At 40.8% G+C, this 22,609-nt stretch overlaps 1 protein-coding gene across 1 annotated transcript in view; it reads right to left on the minus strand.

The window, feature by feature from the left end:
• Positions 1–22,609, minus strand: part of pitpnab (phosphatidylinositol transfer protein, alpha b) — a 74,741-nt gene that overhangs the window by 51,368 nt on the left and 764 nt on the right. Inside the window, exon 2 of the mRNA XM_060908148.1 lies at positions 16,766–16,796. Within this exon, the coding sequence (XP_060764131.1) occupies positions 16,766–16,796 (31 nt within the window). The remainder of the gene's footprint in view (positions 1–16,765; positions 16,797–22,609) is intronic.

Consider the following 22,609-nt stretch of genomic DNA (forward strand, 5'->3'; position numbering starts at 1 on the left):
ATAATATTTTTGTCTCATTTGTTTAACTGGGTTCTCTTTATCTACTTGTAGGAATCATGGACGGTGGGTGGAGCAAAGAAGCACAGCAGGTCAGAACTGAGTTCTCACAAAACTTTTATTTGCACTTTTCAGCGTCTTATTTCACTCGCCCACACACGCGCACACACACACACAAGTGTCCAGGTTGGGGATAGCTCCCTTCCTCTGCTCTCCCTCTCCTCTTGTAGGGCGCGGTCACTGGGGAAGACACACAAACACAAGTTAATTCCCATCAGGTGCAGTGATTCTGCCACTTACCTTCCCTGACTCCGCCCTCCATTCACAGACCGATGCTTGACCACGCCCCCGCTGCCACATACCCCCACCGCCCGACTCAGGCCGGGGAGCCGTCCGGCCTGCAGCTGACTCCCCCCCACCCAACAGGATAGGAAATCCGCCACGACCATCTGCGCCCCCGGCCTGTGGACCACCTCGAACTTAAACGGCTGGAGTGCCAGATACCAACGGGTGATCCGCGCGTTGGCATCCTTCATGCGGTGGAGCCACTGCAGGGGCACATGGTCCGAACAGAGGGTGAAAGGGCACCCCAGCTGGTAGTAGAGGAGGGCAAGGACTGCCCACTTGATGGCAAGGCATTCCTTTTCTATTGTGCTGTACCTGCCCTCGCGCACCGAGAGCTTCCGGCTGATGTACAGCACTGGACAGTCCTCCCCCTCCACCTCCTGGGACAGAACAGCCCCCAGCCCTCTGTCTGACGTGTCTGTCTGCAAAACAAAGGGGAGAGAAAAGTCAGGGGAGTGTAACAGTGGCTCCCCACACAGTGCAGCCTTTACCTCAGAGAAAGCCCGCTGGCATTGCTCCGTCCACTGGACCGGCTCTGGTGCCCCCTTTTTAGTGAGATCAGTCAGCGGGCTGGTGATGTCTGAATAATTAGGTATAAACCTACGATAGTAGCCAGCCAGCCCCAGGAACTGTCTCACCCCCTTTTTGGTCTTGGGCCTCAGTCAGGCCGCAATCGCTGCTGTCTTATCGATTTGGGGATGCACGTGCCCATTGCCCAAGTGGAACCCCAGATACCGTACTTCCACCCACCCAATTGCACACTTCTTCGGGTTGGGTGTGAGACCCACTTGCCTCAGCGACCTAAGGATGGCCCTTAGGTGTTCTAAGTGCCGTGGCCAGTCATTACTGTAAATAATGATGTCATCCAAGTATGCAGCCGTGTAGGTGGCGTGGGGGCGGAGGATGCTATCCATAAGTCGCTGGAACGTAGCGGGAGCCCCAAACAGCCCAAAAGGAAGTGTGACGAACTGGTGTAAGCCAAACGGTGTGGAAAAGGCCATTTTCTCTCGGGATAGCGGAGTCAAGGGGATCTACCAATATCCCTTTGTCAAATCCAGTGTCGAATAAAAACAAGCCATGCCTAGTCGATCGAGCACCTCGTCAATACAAGGCATTGGGTACGCATCGAATTTAGACACCCCGTTGACTTTTCTATAGTCCACACAGAACCAGATCGACCCATCGGCCTTAGGAACCAAGACCACTGGGCTGCTCCAGTCACTGTGGGACTCCTCGACAATGCCCATTTCGAGCATGGCCTCGAGTTCTTCCTGAACCACCTTTTTTTTGTGTTTGGGCAGTCTGTAAGGGCGGCTGCGCACTACTACCCCCGGGGGCATCTCAATGTGGTGTTCTGTGAGGTGGGTGCGGCCGGGCAGGGGCAAGAACACATCAGAAAATGCTGTCTGCAACTGGGCGACCTCCATGAGTTGGGTCAGGGAGAGGTGGTCTCCACAGGGAACTGGAGCGGTGGGCGATGTCAATTTTCCTTTTTGAACCTCCGGCCCCAGCTCCGCCTTCTCTGGAACCACCGACAGCAATGCCACAGGGACCTCCTCGTTCCAAAGTTTTAACAGATTGAGGTGGTAAATCTGTAATGCCCCACCTTTGTCCGTTTGCCTCACCTCATAGTCGACGTCCCCGACTCGCCGTGTGACCCCAAAGGGTCCTCGCCACCTGGCAATCAATTTGGAGCTCGACGTGGGCAACAACACGAGTACTTTATCTCCCAGTGTGAATTCCCTAAGGCGCGTGCCCCGTCGTACAGACGGACTTGATGTTCTTGGGCCTGCCGCAAATTCTCCTGGGTTAGGTGCGTGAGTGTGTGGAGTTTGGCACGCAGGTCAATAACGTATTGAATTTAATTTTTACTTGTTAAAGGTCTCTCCTCCCAATTTTCACGCAGCACATCTAGAATGCCACACGGCTTACACCCGTATAATAATTCGAATGGGAGAACCCCGTGGAGGCTTGCGGGACCTCTCGCACTGCGAATAACAGGGGCTTGAGCCATTTATCCCAGATACGTGTGTCCTCGCTTACAAATTTCTGAATTATGTTCTTGAGGGTGCGATTGAACCATTCGACTAAGCCATCCATTTGTGGGTGATAAACACTGGTGCTGGTCGACCCAAAAATACAGATACACTGAAGGCCACTATCAAAGCAACCTGGGCTTCAATAACACCTCAGCAGTGCCACAGACTGATCACCTCCATGCCACACCGCACTGATACAGTAATTCATGGTAAAGGAGCCCCAACCAAGTATTGAGTGTATAAATGAATATACTTTTCAGAAGTTGGACATTTCTGTATTGTAAATCCTTTTTTTTGGTTGATCTTAGGGAATATTCTAATAATTCGAGATACTGGATTTCTGATTTTCATGAGCTATAAGCCATAATCATCAAAATTAAAACAAAAAAGGCTTTAAATATTTCACTTTACATGTAATGAATATAGAATATATGAAAATTTACCTTTTTTAATTAAATTATGAATAAAAGGAACTTTTTCATGGTATTCTAATTTTTTGAGATGCACTAGTGTGTGTGTGTGTGTGTGTGTGTGTATGTATGTATATATATATATATATATATATATATATATATATACACACACGTGTGTGTGTGTGTGTGTGTGTGTGTAAATGAATGAAATTTACAATGAACTGAAAATGAGAAATAAAGAGGAACAAGGAGAAATGCACTTGCAGTCTCTTCTTCAGTCTACAGGGCCATATATCTCTCACATGAATGATTTATTGGTTTAATATGCCCCTTCACTCCAAAGAAAAATGATCAGGCTTTGGGGTCTGGCTTTGTTCCTGTCAACTTTATTATCCACATAAAAAAAAAAAAAATCCTGTCATGATCAGCTGAGTGAAATGTTGTGTAACTTTGCTTTCTTGGACAAAATATGCATTTCTTACAATACAGGGTGTTTCATAAAATTTTATATAATTTCACGATCTTTGCCAATTCTCATTCAGTTGACCTCAAATTTTAACAGCATGTGTGGAAACAGGTCAAAATTTTATGTTTAATGTTTTTTGTTGGTTTTTTTTTTATCTTTTTAGGTATAGAAATACCATTCACTTGAAAAGAAAAGGCGTTTTGTGTGTTAGAGTATGCTCAAACACAGTCAAACAAGACTGTACAGCGTGCATTTATGAGAGAATTCTCTAAAAATGCACCAGCTGCAATGCAGATTTGGACATGACACAAAAAGTTCAAAGAGGAAGGCTGTGTGGGTGTGTGTGTGTGTGTGTGTGTGTGTGTGTCTGTCAGGCGGCACGCATATTGAAAAGTTGTGAACTCGTTCGTGGAATCCACAGACCTTTGGATTTCTCATTCAAATTTTGAGGAATAAATCTTATATTGCTCAACATTAAGCCTGTTCAGTTTAATTTGCCTATTCGATGTAGTCTCTGGGATATTTACATCTCAATTAATATCAAATTTTTTGAAACACCCTGTATGGTATATGTGCATTATTGCTACTGTGAATTAAATAAATACATAAATAAATAAAAGTTGAGTTGTTGCTTTGTATATTTTCACTTTGAGCTTTTGATTAATGTTTTTTGGAAGATGGCAACATAATTGAAAGTCTTTCACAATGCCATTATTTGCTGTCAGGCATGTTTTCTGTGCATATGAACAGGTAATAAATTAAAGTATCAAATATATAAAGTATCTAAAATCAGGTACTGGGCCACCAGAACAGTTTTAGCTTGCCTTGCATAGGTTCTACAAGTTTCTGTCACTGAAGCTGGATAATATTTGAGCAATACCACATGAGAGGGAGTACTGTAGTCCTGAATATCACTCAGGCTGTGATTCAGTTTTCAATAATTAAGCTGTGCTGATATTCAGTACAACAGCATAACCTTGACTGTGATACTGCTTTTATACAACAGTTTTATAAACAAGAAATTAATGGAGAGTGACATTTCAGACACAATATGGCTAAAAGTTCAATTTAATTTTGCTTTGCAATCAAAGATAGATCTCAAAGAACTCACACTTACTTCACTGTATAGCTGGTTTGCTAGCTCACACTGATTTACACTCCATTCCTGTGAAAGGTGCCTCCAGTTAAAATGGCATCCCTTATTTCTGTTTCTTCTTCATCTGATGAGCTTTCATATTTTAAAAAAAGTTATATTCCTGAAAAGGAGCAATTGCCATGACCACTAATGATGTTGCTAACACTACTGTAGTAACCGTTTCAAACTCGAAAGTGGAATTTTATGTTGTAAACACAGAAAAGCAGCGTGATCCACACAGTGAAACATCCCATAATAAAGATGATCAGCCAGAATAACTTTGCACTGATTTACAGTGGTCCATCCCGCTAATGGATCAAGTGGGAAAAAAAATATGCCACAAACCATGCTATATACCTCCATAATTACATGCCTTAATTAGTAGCTTCACTGAAGTTACTGAATAATTCACTAGCTTTGTCCAAAACTATGACCTAACCACTATCTCACTCACTTCTTCCAGCTTGTCCCACTTATGTGTGTGGGGTTGCTGCCATGTGGACCCTATTGATCCATGTCATATTAATTGGGGCATAGTTTTATACCACATGACCTTTCTGCCGCAACCTTTCCATTTCCAGGCTTGGGAAACAACCATTCACACCTACAGACAATTTAGAGTAGCCAGTTAACCTAACTGTATGTCTTTGGACTGTAGGAAAAACCAGAGCACCCAGAAGAAACCCATGTAGACATGGGGAGAACATAGAAACTCCACACAGAAAGGCCCCTGGGCACGAACCCAGAACCTTCTTGCTGTGAGGCAATAGTGCTAACCACTGCACCACCATGCCACCTATGACCTAATCACTATATAGTGCTTTATTTTGGGGGTCTGCAATTTTGTAGTGCTGTCTGAAACAGAGTGGGGGATATCCAGTGCACCTTTTTAATCTCATAATAAACCATGATTGGGAGTGTGAACCAATGGACCCTTGAAGCAACAAAATTGTTGAGTTTGATTCATATATACTTTCACAGAGGAGTACAGCAAGCTAATATGGCAACAGCCATACAGACCTCAGATATCTTACAAATGTAAGGGGTGATTTCATTGTCAGGGCAGCATAGTGGTACTGTACAGTGGTTAGCACTGTTGCCTCACAGCAAGAAGGTTCTGGGTTTGAGCCCAGTGGCTGACAGGGGCCTTTCTGTGCGGAGTTTGCATGTTCTCCCTGTGTCTGTGTGGGTTTCCTCCGGATGCTCCGGTTCCCCCACAGTCCAAAGACATGCAGGTTAGGCTAATTGGTGGCTCTAAATTGACTGTAGGTGTGAATGGTTGTTTGTCTCTGTGTGTCAGCCCTGTAATGATCTGGTGACTTGTCCAGGGTCTACCCTGCCTCTCACCCATAGTCAGCTGGGATAGACTCCAGCTTGCCTGTGACCCTGTATAGGATAAGCGGTTATGGATAATGGATTGATGGATTTCATTGTCATTTCCATAATTAGTCATAGTAGTCTCATCTCATCTCATCTCATCTCATCTCATTATCTCTAGCCGCTTTATCCTGTTCTACAGGGTCGCAGGCAAGCTGGAGCCTATCCCAGCTGACTACGGGCGAAAGGCGGGGTACACCCTGGACAAGTCGCCAGGTCATCACAGGGCTGACACATAGACACAGACAACCATTCACACTCACATTCACACCTACGGTCAATTTAGAGTCACCAGTTAACCTAACCTGCATGTCTTTGGACTGTGGGGGAAACCGGAGCACCCGGAGGAAACCCACGCGAACACAGGGAGAACATGCAAACTCCGCACAGAAAGGCCCTCACCGCCCACGGGGCTTGAACCCGGACCTTCTTGCTGTGAGGCGACAGCGCTAACCACTACACCACCATGCTGCCCGTCATAGTAGTCATTAATCAATATTCATTTCTATTTTCATTTATGGTTAACTTAAACATTCCATCCATCCATCCATTATCTGTAGCCGCTTATCCTGTTCTACAGGGCCGCAGGCAAGCTGGAGCCTATCCCAGCTGACTATGGGTGAGAGGCAGGGTACACTCTGGACAAGTCACCAGGTCATCACAGGGCTGACACATAGAGACAAACAACCATTCACACCTACGGTACAGTCAATTTAGCCCCATCAATTAACCTAACCACTACACCACCGTGCCGCCCTAATTTAAATATTGTCCAGTTCAAAACAGGTCAAATAACAGTGCGGACAGTGAGTGTTTATTCAACAAAATGTGACAGAGTGATAAACAAACTTGTGTTATGAAGTGTACAATTTTTTTTTATTCAATCACATTCTGTTCTCTATAATAACACATAGAGCTTGCACTTTTCCAATGGAGGGAATCCATCCATCCATTCTGGTATATCACTACAGTGACATGGCCGCTCTGACGGCTTCTGCCATCAAAGTGTCTAGGGAATATTACAGTAGTGGTTTCCCGTTGCCTTCTACTGGATTATTATATAGGTTTTCTCCTCTCAACTATTCACACCTACAGACAATTTAGAGCCACCAATTAGTCTAACCTGCATGTCTTTGGACTGTGGAGGAAACCGGAGCACCCAGAAGAAACCCACATAGACACGGGGAGAACATGCAAACTCCACACAGAAAGGCGCCCAACAACTGCTGGGCTTGAACCCAGAACCTTATTGCTGTGAGGCGACAGTGCTAACCACTATATCACTATGCTGCCAATGGAGGGAATCGTGAGGAGTATTTTGACCATGGCAACTGAATAGTAGGCTTTAAGATGAATAAATGAATAAACATCTGGGCTTGTATAAGTAAAATACAAGTCAGTTTAGCAGACAGGCTGTCTATCTTTGAACATATTTTATAATCTTGAAGAACATCTTCAAACAATATATTATACAAAACTATTGACTGATTTGTATTCAGTGGCATTCCATATGTCCCAGTAACTTTAATAAATTTATTATAAACTCTTTTTCAATAAAGCCCTCTGAGGCTTTGGATGGTTTCCTGATTACTTGTCCAAAACACTCACAGACAAATCAGTGACAGACAAATCAGCACACTGAACAAACTAGATATCATACTGTTAAAAAATGAAGTGGGATGGAAATGAAGTAACACAGAAGGTAAACCAGTCCCCTTTATTACCCATGCTGATGCTCTGAATCCATTTTAACATTAATTTGGCTCCAGCTTAAAACAGAACCACCAGACAAATCCCACTTCTGTGAAGCAAAATCTTCAATTAACACCTTTAAATAAACTGCTCTCCAAAGTGCACCATGTTCCAGTTCTCTCCAATCTACACCAGAGGTGTTAATTTAAAGCTGCTGATCTGACTGTGTGAGGTCACTGCACACTGGTAATTTCACCAGCTTTCCAAAATCCAAAAAGGTGTGTGCCATACATTCAGATTCACAGATTGGCACATCTGAAAATGAATGCAAATGTTTTATTCTGGCAATCCACACCTCTGAAAATAGTCCATTAAAACTACCCAGATCCAGTAAAGAATATAGTGTAAAAATTGCTGGACATTTACAGCACTTGTTTTCCAGCAACATAATCTTCTACTATTTTGCAGGATTATGCTCTGTACATTTGGGAAATTGGTTTATAGTAAAATACCAAAAAAGTCATGGATGTAATGTAAGTCATTTGTAGGATGGGAGTAAAAAATTTTTACACAACTCTTTATATTATATCCCTATTACATACAGTTTCATGGATAATGTTGGCAAAAAGGTCCAGAAATTAGCAATTCAAATCTTAATGCTCACCCTACACCAATATGCAGACATGAGTAATTGCACTTGAGGGAAATTCTAGATGAATCTGTCTATACTGTCTCTGTTACACATTTTATGAATTTACAATGTCAGAAAAAAAAATCATGTATTTCCATGAGCTGATGTTATGCACTTATTCAGAACAGGCGACAAGCAGACAACAGCCACCCATACAGAGTCATGGATCATGAACATTAATTTGAAAAATTTCTTATAACCTTATAGTCTATGACCCTTTATTAAATCACTTAATGGATAAGCTCCACGCTGCAGGCAAGAATAAAAGCTATTTAGCTGCAACCACAAATCACAAAGTTGGGACGCTATGAAAAAATGCATTTTGATAGCAGTGGATATGTGTAATTTCTATCTATCTATCTATCTATCTATCTATCTATCTATCTATAGTGGTGCTTGAATGTTTGTGAACCCTTTATAATTTTCTATATTTCTGCATAAATATGACCTAAAACATCATCAGATTTTCATACAAGTCCTAAAAGTAGATAAAGAGAACCCAGTTAAACAAATGAGACAAAAATATTATACTTGGTCATTTATTTATTGAGGAAAATGATCCAATATTACATATCTGTGAGTGGCAAAAGTATGTGAACCTTTGCTTTCAGTATCTGGTGTGACCCCCTTCTGCAGCAATAACTGCAACTAAACGTTTCTGGGAACTGTTGATCAGTCCTGCACATTGGCTTGGAGGAATTTTAGCCCATTCCTCTGTACAGAACAGCTTCAACTCTGGGATGTTGGTGGGTTTCCTCACATGAACTGCTCGCTTCAGGTTCTTCCACAACATTTCTATTGGATTAGGTCAGGACTTTGACTTGGCCATTCCAAAACATTAACTTATTCTTCTTTAACCATTCTTTGGTAGAACGACTTGTGTCCTTAGGGTCGATGTCTTGCTGCATGATCCACCTTCTCTTGAGATTCAGTTCATGGACAGATGTCCTGACATTTACCTTTAGAATTTGCTGGTATAATTCAGAATTCATTGCTCCATCAATGATGGCAAGCCGTCCTGGCCCAGATGCAGCAAAACAGGCCCAAACCATGATACTACCACCACCATGTTTCACAGATGGGATAAGGTTCTTATGCTGGAATGCATTGTTTTCCTTTCTCCAAACATAACACTTCTCATTTCAACCAAAAAGTTCTATTTTAGTCTCATCTGTCCACAAAACATTTCTCCAATAGCCTTCTGACTTGTCCATGTGAGCTTTAGCAAACTGCAGATGAGCAGCAATGTTCTTTTTGGAGAGCAGTTTCTCCTTGCAACCGTGCCATGCACACCATTGTTGTTCAGTGTTCTCCTGATGGTGGATTCATGAACATTAACATTAGCCAATGTGAGAGAGGCCTTCAGTTGCTTAGAAGCTACCCTGGGGTCCTTTGTGACCTCACTGATTATTACACGCCTTGCTCTTGGAGTGATCTTTGTTGGTCGACCACTCCTGCGGAGGGTAACAATGGTCTTGAATTTCCTCCATTTGTACACAGTCTGTCTGACTGTGGATTGGTGGAGTCCAAACTCTTTAGAGATGGTTTTGTAACCTTTTCCAGCTTGATGAGCATCAACAATGCTTTTTCTGAGGTCCTCAGAAATCTCCTTTGTTCGTGCCATGATACATTTCCACAAACATGTGTTGTGAAGATCAGACTTTGATAGATCCCTGTTCTTTAAATAAAACAGGGTGCCCACTCACACCTGATTGTCATCCCATTGATTGAAAACACTTGACTCTAATTTCACCTTCAAATTAACTGCTAATCCTAGAGGTTCACATACTTTTGCCACTCACAGATATGTATTTTGGATCATTTTCGTCAATAAATAAATGCCCAAGTATAATATTTTTGTCTCATTTGTTTAACTGGGTTCTCTTTATCTACTTTTAGGACTTGTGTGAAAATCTGATGATGTTTTAGGTCATATTTATACAGAAATATAGAAAATTCTAAAGGGTTCACAAACTTTCAAGCACCACTGTATCTATCTATCTAAAACAGAAAAAGTTGGGATGGATGGAAAATGCCATTAGAAAAAAAAAGCAGTGATTTCTAAATTTGTTTTGACTTGTATTTCATTACAGACAGTATGAACCCAAGATATTTCATGTTTTGTCTGGTCACTTTCATTTAATTTGTTAATATACATCCATTCCCATGTTTCAGGCCTCCAGCATATTCCAAAAAAAGCTGGGACGGGGCAGTTTAGGGCTAGTAATCAGGTAAAACAATTAAATAATGATGTGATTTGAAACAGGCCATGTCAACAGGTTATTGTAATCATGATTTGCTACAAAAGCAGTATCCAGGAAAGGACTAGTCTTTGAAGAGCAAAGATGGGTCAAGGATCTCTGGTTTGTCAACAAGCTGATGAGAAAATTATTGAAATGTTTAAAGTCAGTGTTTCTCAAAGAAAGATACAAAGGGATTTGGATATTTCACCTTCTATGGTGCATATCATTAAACGATTCAAGGAATCTGGAGGAATGTGCTCCAGAACAAAGATGAAAAGGACCATCCAGACTGTTACCAGCAACAAGTCCAAAAGTCAGGGTCTGTCATGGTATATGGTTGTGTCAGTGCCCTTGGCAAAGGTAACTTGCACTTCTGTGATGGCAGCATTAAAGCAGAAAGTACATTGAGATTTTGGACCAACATATGCTGCCTTCAAGACGACATCTTTTCCAGGGATATTTCAACAATACAATACAAAACCACATTCTGCACACAAAGACATGGTTGTGGAAGAAGAGGGTGTCTGTCCCCTCTGTTCCCAACAGAGAATGTGTGGCAAATTTTGAAACAAAAAAATTAACAATGATGACCCCATACTATTGCACACCTTAAGACCTGTTTGCAGGAAGAATGGGACAAAATCACTTGGTGTCTTCAGTCCCTAAACATCTTTTGTGTGAGAAGGAATGGCAACATTATAAAGCAGTAAGTGCTTTACTGTCTCAATGTTTTTTTAATGTGTTGCAAGAATCAGCATTGAAATAAGTGTTTATTTGGAAAAGCAATAAAATTCATGAGGTAAAACATCAAATAACGTGCTGTTGTATTGTTTTGAGAGCAATACAGGTCAAAGATTATTTACACATCATTGTTTTCAGTTTTAACTTCAATTTCAACATACCATCCCAAATTTTTCTGATTTGGGGTTATACATTCAGGCTTCCCCCCAAATATCTAGTATCTGTTATCTTCATTTAGGTTATCTGATGTGTAACTTTGTATAAAACTCCATGCATGAGATTTAGATGCTCCCATGCACATGTTCAGGCATTAGCCCTTGTATAAGCAGCTTAAAGGGGTAAGCATTCTGTCATAAAGCTAGTATTTGATGTTATTTGTCAAGTTACATAGCACAGTATTGGATCTCTCAGTCTCAGCAGTTCATAATATTGCAGAATTCACAATTTTCTAAGATTATTACAAGCTATATGCAAATACATTTTACAATCGTTGGGAATCCGCACTAAAATCCTTACTACCACTCCAGATACAGGACAGGGCTTGTATTATTCTGATATAATAGCAGCCTTCCCTGTCAAAGATAATTTATCAAAGATTCTGTTAAAACATGCCTGTGAAGTGCAGTATACGCAGGTGTGGGTAAATACAAAGAGGTGTTGCTTTGTACTGTTTCCCAGAATGTTAAATTAGTGGGGAGATCATGAGTACAAATCCCATTGATGCCAAAACCATCCATGGCCAGGAGCCAAAGAAGCAAAATTTACCATACTGTCTGGTTGGAAGGGAAGATATACTCTCTCTCCCCTGTCAATCACAGTAACACTCGCCAATCATAGCCATCTGTGAGCTTATATATGTGGTATCATATTTAACAGTTATTCCACGAAATCGAGTCGTACATGAGCTGATAGCCGATGAGGCGCGTAGCACCGAGTAGGCTATAAACCATGTACAATGAGATTGAGTGGAATAATTGTTTTATTATATTCACATTCACTGGATTTTGAGAAACACAGCATTTTTATTTTTTGCAACTTCGATAAATAAAAGCAATCATTTCCACTTAGAATGTAAACAAACCAGGAAAATGACAGTAGCAATTTGTAAAAAATGTGGTAATAATAATTCTTGAATTTTTTTTTCAAAAAAGATCCGCTCTTACCATGAAATACTTGTATTCCATATTTTGTTGCTTTTTTATTTGGGGGGGGTTTTTTTTTTTTTTTCCAAATTCAATAAATAAAAACTTTTTAAAATTTCAAAATTTTACACATTTTTTACAAATTTGATAAATAAAAACCTTATCCAAAACGTACGACAAAATAATTTCTGCTTAGGCAGACTTCTTAAAAACCTATCAATGGCTGCACAAATTCACTTTCGTAGTTTGTTTGTTTGTTTGTTTGTTTGTTTGTTTGTTTGTTTGTTTTTTGTAGAAAGTGCCGTCTTGCTGTCATGCCAAGCTTTGGAATAGCTTTAGACCTTTATTTAATTTTTCCTTGGACATTTTAGTTATGTAATTTCATACATGTCAACCTATACGGAATGTCCGTATTTTATACGGACTTGATTCAATAAACGTAGTATACGGGCATATAAATAAAGTTATACGGATTCTTTAAAAAAACTTCAATATTTATTTAGAGCTATAATCAATTCCCACGATGATAAAAGAGCGCATAATATTTACAAACGTACTGTACACCACAGACAGCACAAACAGCCAGTAAAGAGTCTTATGAAATCGCGTGTTATCTTGTGGTAGCAAGACTTCGTTCCACTTTTGATCATGCGCACACCGCATTGCGAGAATCCCGCCAACCGTGAAGTCATAGACATATAAACATAGATGCCACCTTCTGCGTAGAATCATACGTCATCCTCGCCGCCATATTGGATGTGGCAAAGTGGAGATTCTTCAACCGTCTCTGGTACAGCGTCTAGACAGTAGCCGAGAATAAAGATGCCTCATTCATGTGCTGCGTTTAACTGTACCAACAGGTTTACCATCCAAACGAGATCACATGGGATTACCTTTCACAGGTGAGACTGAAAAAATACTTTTCATTGTATTTGGTCATTATAACGTAATTTTATGAACAGATTTTCCTGACTTTGTGGCTAATATGAAGTCTCGCGCATAATAGCCGCTCGATGAAACTTGTCTCCAAACAACGAAGTATTTCCTTTGTAACTACGCTGATAACACTTTGTGTTTTTGTCAAACATTGGAGCTTTCTATTCATTCTGAAGGTTTATTGTTATTAATATTGAATAAAAAGTAACTGAGATATATCATTGTTAATTATCATTCAAATTTTAGGTAAATTATTTTAATTTGCATTTTATATGGATTTTATAAGGGAAATACGGATTTTGGAGGTTGGTTATACAGGTTTGATTGACCAAAGGTTGACATGTATGTAATTTTCAAACTTCTTTGAGCTTTTGAACCAGTCTAAAAAAAATCAGCTAATTTTAATGCTTAAAGATGAAGAATGTAAACAAACTGGCAAAATGACAGTAACAATTTGTGAAAAATATGATAATTCTTGAAAAATAAAAAAGATACGTTCTCACCATCAAATACTTTTTATTCCATATTTTGTTGCTTTTTTATATTTTTGGGGGTTTTGTTTTCGAGTAGAGTTTTTATTTAATCCTGAGCTGGTTCAGCAACACGCCCTGCCATTTTGTTTTTCTCTACTCACAGTATATGAGCTGATAGCATAGTAGTAGAGTAGCCAATCAGACCACACGATCGCTCATATCCAGTGAATGTGGATGGAATAAATGCAGATTTCCTCAGAGTGGGTTGCACCGCCCTGTGACTCAGCATGAGCAGCTGTTCAAAAACATGCAATTGGATGACTTCATCTAGCTTACAGGATTCACATGCTAGCCTTCACCTTCCCCAGTTGGCACTTCTTGTATGATCGGGGAGAGCTTACTGGTAGGTGGGAATTGGCAGACGACCAACTTGCCTCAAGAGGAGTCAAACTGAGGTGGATGGTAGCTAGCTAACAATGCTGTATATGGCTAGCTAATTTTACCTCTTCTCTTGTTACCCATGTAGCTGCATTTAATTGTTTAAATATATCCTGCAACATGTGACATTGCCTTTTTGTTGTTTAGTTTAGTTTTGTTTTATTAAGTACTTATTGCCATCATTTGGGACCTCTTGCTTTATTTACAGTCCTTCTTTTGTGTACTCTTTCAGCTGGATATCACTCGCCAATTGCTGGGTTTCACGTGACGTCACATCCACCTTATTAGCTATTCAAAACTTGAGCTGGTGGTCTACCAAAGGTCAGTTGACACAGCGTTTGTACAGAGAAGGTGCATTGCTTGTATGAAAAATGCCTTATGCTTCCGTTGTTTTAGGTTGTTCAAATCGATCAAACTGTGAAACTGATAAAAGTTTCTTCAGGGTTCCCTGTGAACTAATAAAAAAGGGTGAATGAACACAGGATTTCACAAAAAGATGTCGAGGAAGGTGGCTTTTGAACCTCTCACTGAAATCGAAGGGAGCACAGTCGAAGCATGCTCGAGTTTGCAGTGATCACTTCATGAAAGGTTTGTATCTCCCTCTCAGCTATATCATTAGTGTTTTCCAAGTACCTTTCTTGCGATGTCATTATTTTACGTTTTTTTTTTTTTAGTCACAAAGCGCAAAAGTCCCCAGCTGTTTCTTTGTTTCCTCCTCACTCCTCACAAAGTCCATATGCATGAAGGTCGCAACAAAATTCTTCCCCAGCCATACAGTTACAATGCACTGTGATCACTTCTCCGTCTTGTTTAACTAAGATCCAGGTCTTTAAAGGGGTTTCTAATTATCTTTGTGAATGATTTACCTGAGAGATAAGAGTGAACACAAATGAGAATCAAGTGAACTGTTGTTTGTTTACACTTCAACTTGCAGCACTTCATTGTAAAGACGCGAACTAGAAGCTTTAAAAAAAATTAAAAAATACTTACACGGGCAAAAACAATACAAGATTCATTCGGCAGTGACTTGATACCGAGGTCCTTTACCCAGCCACATACAAAATAGTTGTAAGCCTCCATACTCTTCCACCTGTTTTGCAGTGTAGAAGGATGCCTGCAACACCAGATAGTTCTAGATGTTGGGGAACTCGACTGAAGGGCAGTTTTCGAGATCGTATGACAAATTCTTCTTTCCCAGACTGTAGGGGTCGATTCCATTGCACATAGCAATCTTTTGAATATATCTAAAGCAAGCAGTGGCTTCTAGATTACGAGCATATTCTGATAAGTCATCGCTAGTTGTTTGCACTACGGCAGCCGTTTAGACCACCAGCTATTTCACTTCCGGTAAAACCACTAAGAAAAGTCACGTGACTGAAACCCAGCAATAGCAATATGTAATCTATCTATCTATATCTAGTGTGTGTATATATATCATATGAATCATTTCTTTTAAAGATATTTTTGTTGGGCTTTTTTCACCTTTTTTATTGGATAGGACAGTGTAGAGACAGGAAATGAGCAGGAGAGAGATGGGGAGGGATCGGGAAATGACCTTGGGCCGGAATCGAACCCAGGTCCCCCGGATTTATGGTATGGCGCCTTATCCACCTAAACCACAACGCCCCCGTCATATGAATCATTTCTCTTGATCAAGAAAATCACCTTGGGCAATTGAAAGGACATAAACAAATTTATGTTTTTATGTCCAATAAGACTTCCTGACCATACCTTTCTCTTCTTTTAATATCTGGATTCTCTCAGCATTACTTAGAGAAAAAAAAATCCAATAATTCACCCCTCAGTTATACTGACAGATTATCAAGAGCTGATCTCCCAGTATCCAAGCCAGTAAATATCACTCTGGTGTGTTTGTTTTTGTATGTACAGGATATTTGCTGTAGATTGCATTGGACAATTATACCATTGTAGTTAGTGTAATTATACTGTACATATTAACTGACAGTGCAAGACAAAAATGGAAATACAAAGACAGAAATTAATGCATGGAAAGGTAGGGAGCATGAGAGAGAGAGAGAGAGAGAGAGAGAGAGAGAGAGAGAGAAAGAGCAGGACACAGTGATATCAGATATCTCATTGACTATTCAACACCAGGCAACCACTGAATTGAATGACATGCTAAAAATCATAGGAGATAAAGAGGCAGTGACGGAAACATGGACAAAAGAGTAAGACAAGAATGCAATATTTAATGACAGGAGGAAAAGTATGTAATTCAAACACGTGTAGTGTACTGTGTGGCTAAATTTTGATTTATTAAATGATAGTCAGAGAGTAAGAGTTGCTGATGAGGCTAAAATTGCTGACACAGCGTTTAATATTGGCAGGCAGAAAGGTAAGCAGTAATTTAGTCATTTTTGCAGTGTGTACAAAGAATACACAGCAAGACCAAGTGAAAGGACTCAGTCCCTGTCGAGCTGAATAATACACAGCTCACTGACATGCATGAGAGTGATCTGATTCAAAATGACAAAGGCAAGCCTTTGTAGACAAGCAAAGAAATCATAACTCTATGTTTTTTTTGCAGTCAGTATGAATAATGAATCCACTGTGCAAAATCACACCACATACAAACACAGGCACACACACACAAATGAATGCACACTTAGCACTTACCTCCTCCACAGAAATGGGTAGGATCACTCGACTGAAATGAAAAGAGGAAAAAATACAGATCACAAACCAGCCAGTATAAAAGTATTGATCTAATGTTTATGCTCCCCACTATTGATATGGTTACCATTGTTATAACTGCCTCTACCATCAGCATTATTTCATTATTTTCCTTACCATCACCACTGCCTCGTCCTTTTCGACAACAGCCTCACTATCATCCATATCAGTACCACCATCATGTTAGGCAATACAGTTCTACAAAATAATGTGGAGTCTAACTGCATCCATGCTAAAGCCTGGTGTCAGGGGTTTCCTTACTCAAAGTTAAAGAAAATAAAAAGCTTCTAGTACATCAAATATCAAGGGCAGGCCTCAGTTGATAGTGCTAAGTGTGACTTGCTTGCTTAATTAATATCTAGTTGAAACTGGAAGAGATATAGGGTTTGTGTGATCTTTACCATAGTTTCTCACAATGAGGTTTCTCATTCTCATTATCTCTAGCCACTTTATCCTGTTCTACAGGGTCGCAGGCAAGCTGGAGCCTATCCCAGCTGACTACGGGCGAAAGGCGGGGTACACCCTGGACAAGTCACCAGGTCATTACAGGGCTGACACAGACAACCATTCACACTCACACCTACGGTCAATTTAGAGTCACCAGTTAACCTAACCTGCATGTCTTTGGACTGTGGGGGAAAACGGAGCACCCGGAGGAAACCTATGCGGACACAGGGAGAACATGCAAACTCCGCACAGAAAGGCCCTCGCCAGCCACGGGGCTCGAACCCGGACCTTCTTGCTGTGAGGCGACAGCACTAACCACTACACCACCGTGCCACCCCATACAATGAGGTTTCCTTTTCTTATACTGGTGGCATGAGAAATGCAGACAGGTCATGTCGGTGTGACCATGAAGTCTGGATACTTTGCATATGCAAACAATTTATTCATACGTGTTTGGCTGAGTAAATCTTGGTGGCCTAAGGCAAAACTATGCTCGAACAAACTTCATTTCATTCCATCTTTAAGACTTTTATGAAATGAAACCATTCTGTCCTGTTTTACTACTTTTTTCCTGACATGATCCTATACTCATTAGCTCCATTTATGTGGTATGTCAGACTCCATCAACTGGACTTTCAAATAATCTCCTACACAGAAACTTGTGAAAGAGCACTTTAAAGATGCTATTTGTGTTTCTTATTGGCACGGGCAGTGTAGCTCATTCTATACTGCCTGCATTTTTTATCAATACTCTTCAGGAGTAAGATGACACCAGTGGCTCACTGACTTTAGACTCTTCCCATCTATGTTCCGATCTTTCTTATGGCATCAGCTGTGTCTTCACTGCCATACATGGCCACACTTCTGACACAAAGTGTGCTGAATAGTTCAGGTCGAGTGCTCATAGCAAGAGAGGCTGCTTTGAAGTTATCGAAGGCTTCAGGTGTTGTGATATAAAATTTACTGTACACTAGCAGGAGTCACCTTCTCTGCCTGAGTGCCTCTATAGCCTGCACAGTCATTAGCAGTCACTATAGGTGATCCGGTGTCTCTGTTCTCCTCTGCCTCCATGACACCACAATCTCTTGCATTATGAACATCTATCTGAGTCACAGTACCCAGCTGGTCAAATGCTGGATTTACTAATTGTCCAACTGCTTCCTTTGATTCTATTTTGTGACTTTTGAGTCTTATATATTTGTAAATAACTCAGGTCATGGTCCAGTCCACCAAAGAACACCTCAGGGTTCTGAACATAAAGTGGGTCTAACACAACAGGACTAAGTAGACAGAAATGACCACTTCAACTTGATGCACAAAAATTTCACAAAACCACAAATATGATTACATGCCCAAATTCCAAAACTATAAACATGCCTAAACATTTTAGCAGCATAATATGACTGTGACCTTGAACATAATTGAGTCAGGAAGATATGAGTCAAAATATTATATTTAGCTTCAAGGTAAATTAAAATTTTTTTAACATGTGCGACCAACCAAGCAAAAATAGGTACCATGGACAGCGCATGCTAAAAGTCAGTTCTAAACTGCACTAAAATAAATAGCTAGTAATAAAGTAATTAAATACTTGATACCAAATACCAAACCAAAAAAGCAGAGATGTGTATTGACAAATAACCTACATACAGCCATGAACTACATATTCATTCATTAAATCACCTTCAGTAACCACGTTGTCCTGGTCAGGGTCGCTCTGGATCCAGGATCTATCCAGGGAACACTGGGCACAAGGTGGGAATGTACCCTCTACATGACAGGGCACCAAGCACATAATCATTTGCACCAATGGACAATTTAGTGTACCCAGTGCACCTACATGCATATTTTTGGGAAGTGGGAGTAAACTGGAGAACCTGAAGGAAACCCACACGGACATGAGGAGAACGCAAACAAAAAGTCTGCAAAGACAGTAACCCCGAGCTCTGGAACTAACCTAAGATCCTAAAGCTGTGAGAGGATGATGCTATCTACTGCATCACTGTACTGAGGTAGGTTTCCAGACAGCATTGCACTTTAGGGCTAAAGAGCGAGTTTAAAGACTCTCTTAAGCAATGAATGGTGTCTTTGTACATGGATTTCCTGAACACACTCATAAGAAGGAGTCTTAAGAGTAACTTCGTAAAGAGCTTCTTTGCAATGTGTATCCTCAAAATAGGCATGAGTCATTACTAAAGGCATTCATACTGTAGTTGCTAAAGGCATTAGTAGTTGCTAAATCCAGTCGATGAGGTCACGTGGCATTCGTTTTTAACCAAAAACTAATGAAATAAAAAGTGTTAAAATATGATAATATATTGTATTGTCATTACACATTACATATATAATGTGGAAATTAATAATTGAAACTCTTTTACATTTTTGGACAATAATGTTTTTTAATCCAAGTATGTTTTTTTTAAATTAAATGAACAAACTTTCACACAAAAGAATGAGCAAATAATCAGTTAAATAATTAAGTAAATGTTTTCTCTGTGCCCACTCATTTCTTTGTTACCCAATTTTGCAGTCAGGACTGTTATCCACAATGCCAAGTTGGCAATGTTCTCCATATATATATATATATATATATATATATATATATATATATATATGTATATATATATATATATATATATATATATATGTATATATATATATATATATATATATATAAATGTAACATTACAATGTCCATATGTAATTAAATAATGTATTGAAATATATTCATAATGTTTTGCGTATATTCATTTAATAATTAACTTGAAGTACTTGCAATGTACAAGAAAAATTATTTAACACTGGCAGCAGATTCAACACCAGTTTCCGCCCATTGATTGTAAGCATCCATGTGCATTCTGTGTCTTCGGCTGTGAGGAGACGCTCTTTGCTGTGAAAGAGTGATCCAGGTCCATCATAAGTTAAGAGCTAACTAAAGTACTACTTTGGCGACGATGTTGTTCGGGAAAACCACGTTAGCTTAACGATGGATCTTAAGAGGCAGTTAAAGACACTCTTAGCCTTAAGAGGCTTTCAGGAAACTTACCCTGCCCTGAACTACAAATGCAAATTTAAAAAAATAGCTTATGAGTAAATCTACACTCTCTGACATTAATGTTCCATGTTGCACCAAAAAGAGTTCCTTCCTTCAGGGGAAACAATTTTATGTAGAACCCTTCCAAAAAAAAATGTTTTTTAAAGTGTGTGTGTGTGTATGTGTGTGTGTGTGGGGGGGGGGGGGGGGGGGGGGTCACTTAAGAAAAGGTAAGAAGCAGTAAAAATCGATCGGTTGGGTTTATAATAGATTCGTTTGTCCAGTGTGCTAAATGCACCGTGCAAGTTGTTTTGTTTTACTTCATGTTTAACTGAAATGTATTATTTCCTTACTATTTCTTGAAGACGAAAACCAAGCTTTTCTTTGAAAACACAAAACACTTTTTCTTAAATAAATAAATAAATAAATAAAAAGTGACAATTGTATACATCCCTTCAAAAATTCAAACTCCTATAGTATGTGACCTTTAAATCTATGGGATGAAAGGCCAGGAGAAAACAAGCAGTTAGAAACTCACGTCACAACCCGTCTACTAGGCGGCCCACTACTATCCATCCATCCATTATCCCTAATCTGCAGGGTCGCAGGCAAGTTGGAGCCAATCCCAGCTGACTATGGGTGAGAGGCGGGGTACACCCTGGACAAGTCGCCAGGTCATCACAGGGCTGACACATAGGCCAAGTTTACATTAGACCGTATCTGTCTCGTTTTCTTCGCGGATGCACTGTCCGTTTACATTAAAACGCCTGGAAACGCCGGGAAACGGGAATCCGCCAGCGTCCACATATTCAATCCAGATCGTGTCTGGTCCAGTGCTGTGTAAACATTGAGAATACGCGGATACGCGGATACGCTGTGCTGAGCTCTAGCTGGCGTCGTCATTGGACAACGTCACTGTGACATCCACCTTCCTGATTCGCTGGCGTTGGTCATGTGACGCGACTGCTGAAAAACGGCGCGGACTTCCGCCTTGTATCACCTTCCATTAAAGAGTATAAAAGTATGAAAATACTGCAAATACTGATGCAAATACTGCCCATTGTGTAGTTATGATTGTCTTTAGGCTTGCCATCCTTCCACTTGCAAGTGGTAAGTGACGCGCATGCCCGATATGCACTCGGATCACACACACAGCGGCTCAGTCCCGAATCACTGCTCGTGCACTTCACTCGCGCGCTCTGTGAGCTGCGCAGGGCCGGAGTGCGCACCCTCCAGAGGGCACTCGCTGTTCAGGGCGGAGTGATTTGGAACGCAGGATGCCTGCGGAGCCGAGCGTATCTGTGTATTGGCGTTGCTGTGTGCACGCGAATCGTGTATTGGCGTTGCTGTGTGCACGCTAATCGTTTTAAAAACGTTAATCCGATGATCCGCTGATACGGTCTAATGTAAACCCCACCATAGAGACAAACAACAATTCACACCTACAGTCAATTTAGAGCCATCAATTAACCTAACCTGCATGTCTTTGGACTGTAGGGGAAACCAGAGCACCTGGGGAGAACACGCAAACTCCACACAGAAAGGCCCTCGTCGGCCACTGGGCTTGAACCCAGGAATGTGATTAAAATTTCTTGCTGTGAGGCGACAGCGCTAACCACTACACTGTCGTGCTGCCGGCCCACTACTAATACACAGACGTGCAGCTTGTGAACAGGCAAGGCAGACAACTGCTTGGGGCCCCTTGGCCCAGGGGCCCCCGAGAGTCGGGGCCTGAGGGCTTATTTATTTTGTTTTTTATTGTTTTTATTGTTCTTTACCATTGTATTTTCACATTTGGAATGTAAAAAACTTTGGTTTCATACATTTTTCGTTGGTGTCAGATTATTTATAACATATTGGTGATGAACACTGGTCAGAAGGGCCCCCTGGAAATTTTTGCTTGGGGCCACAACAGACTCTAGAATCGACTCTGCTAATACACTACTAACACGCCACAGTCCGTCACGGGAGAAGGTTCGAATCTCAGCAGCCACAGCTCAGGACTCCAGCGCGCGTGAGGTCCTTGAGCGCGTTTCATTGATAACGCACGAGCCCGAACGGACCAATCACAGGCTTGGACTGTGCTCTGTGCTCGAGCGCTCGGTCCTCGTCAGCTTTCCAAACGAATAATACACAACACTTACGAGCTCGTGTGTAACACGCATCCAGCATTTTCTTGTATCCTAATTTAGGTTTGACATTATACGCGAGTCCTCGTGATTCGACCTTTTGATTTTTTTTTCTTCTTGAGATAACTTCATCTCGGTAATGACCTTGATAAACCGTATGTCCCTGTTGGTAGCCTA

Source organism: Neoarius graeffei, chromosome 25, assembly GCF_027579695.1.
Source record: "Neoarius graeffei isolate fNeoGra1 chromosome 25, fNeoGra1.pri, whole genome shotgun sequence".
Lineage (NCBI taxonomy): Eukaryota > Metazoa > Chordata > Actinopteri > Siluriformes > Ariidae > Neoarius > Neoarius graeffei.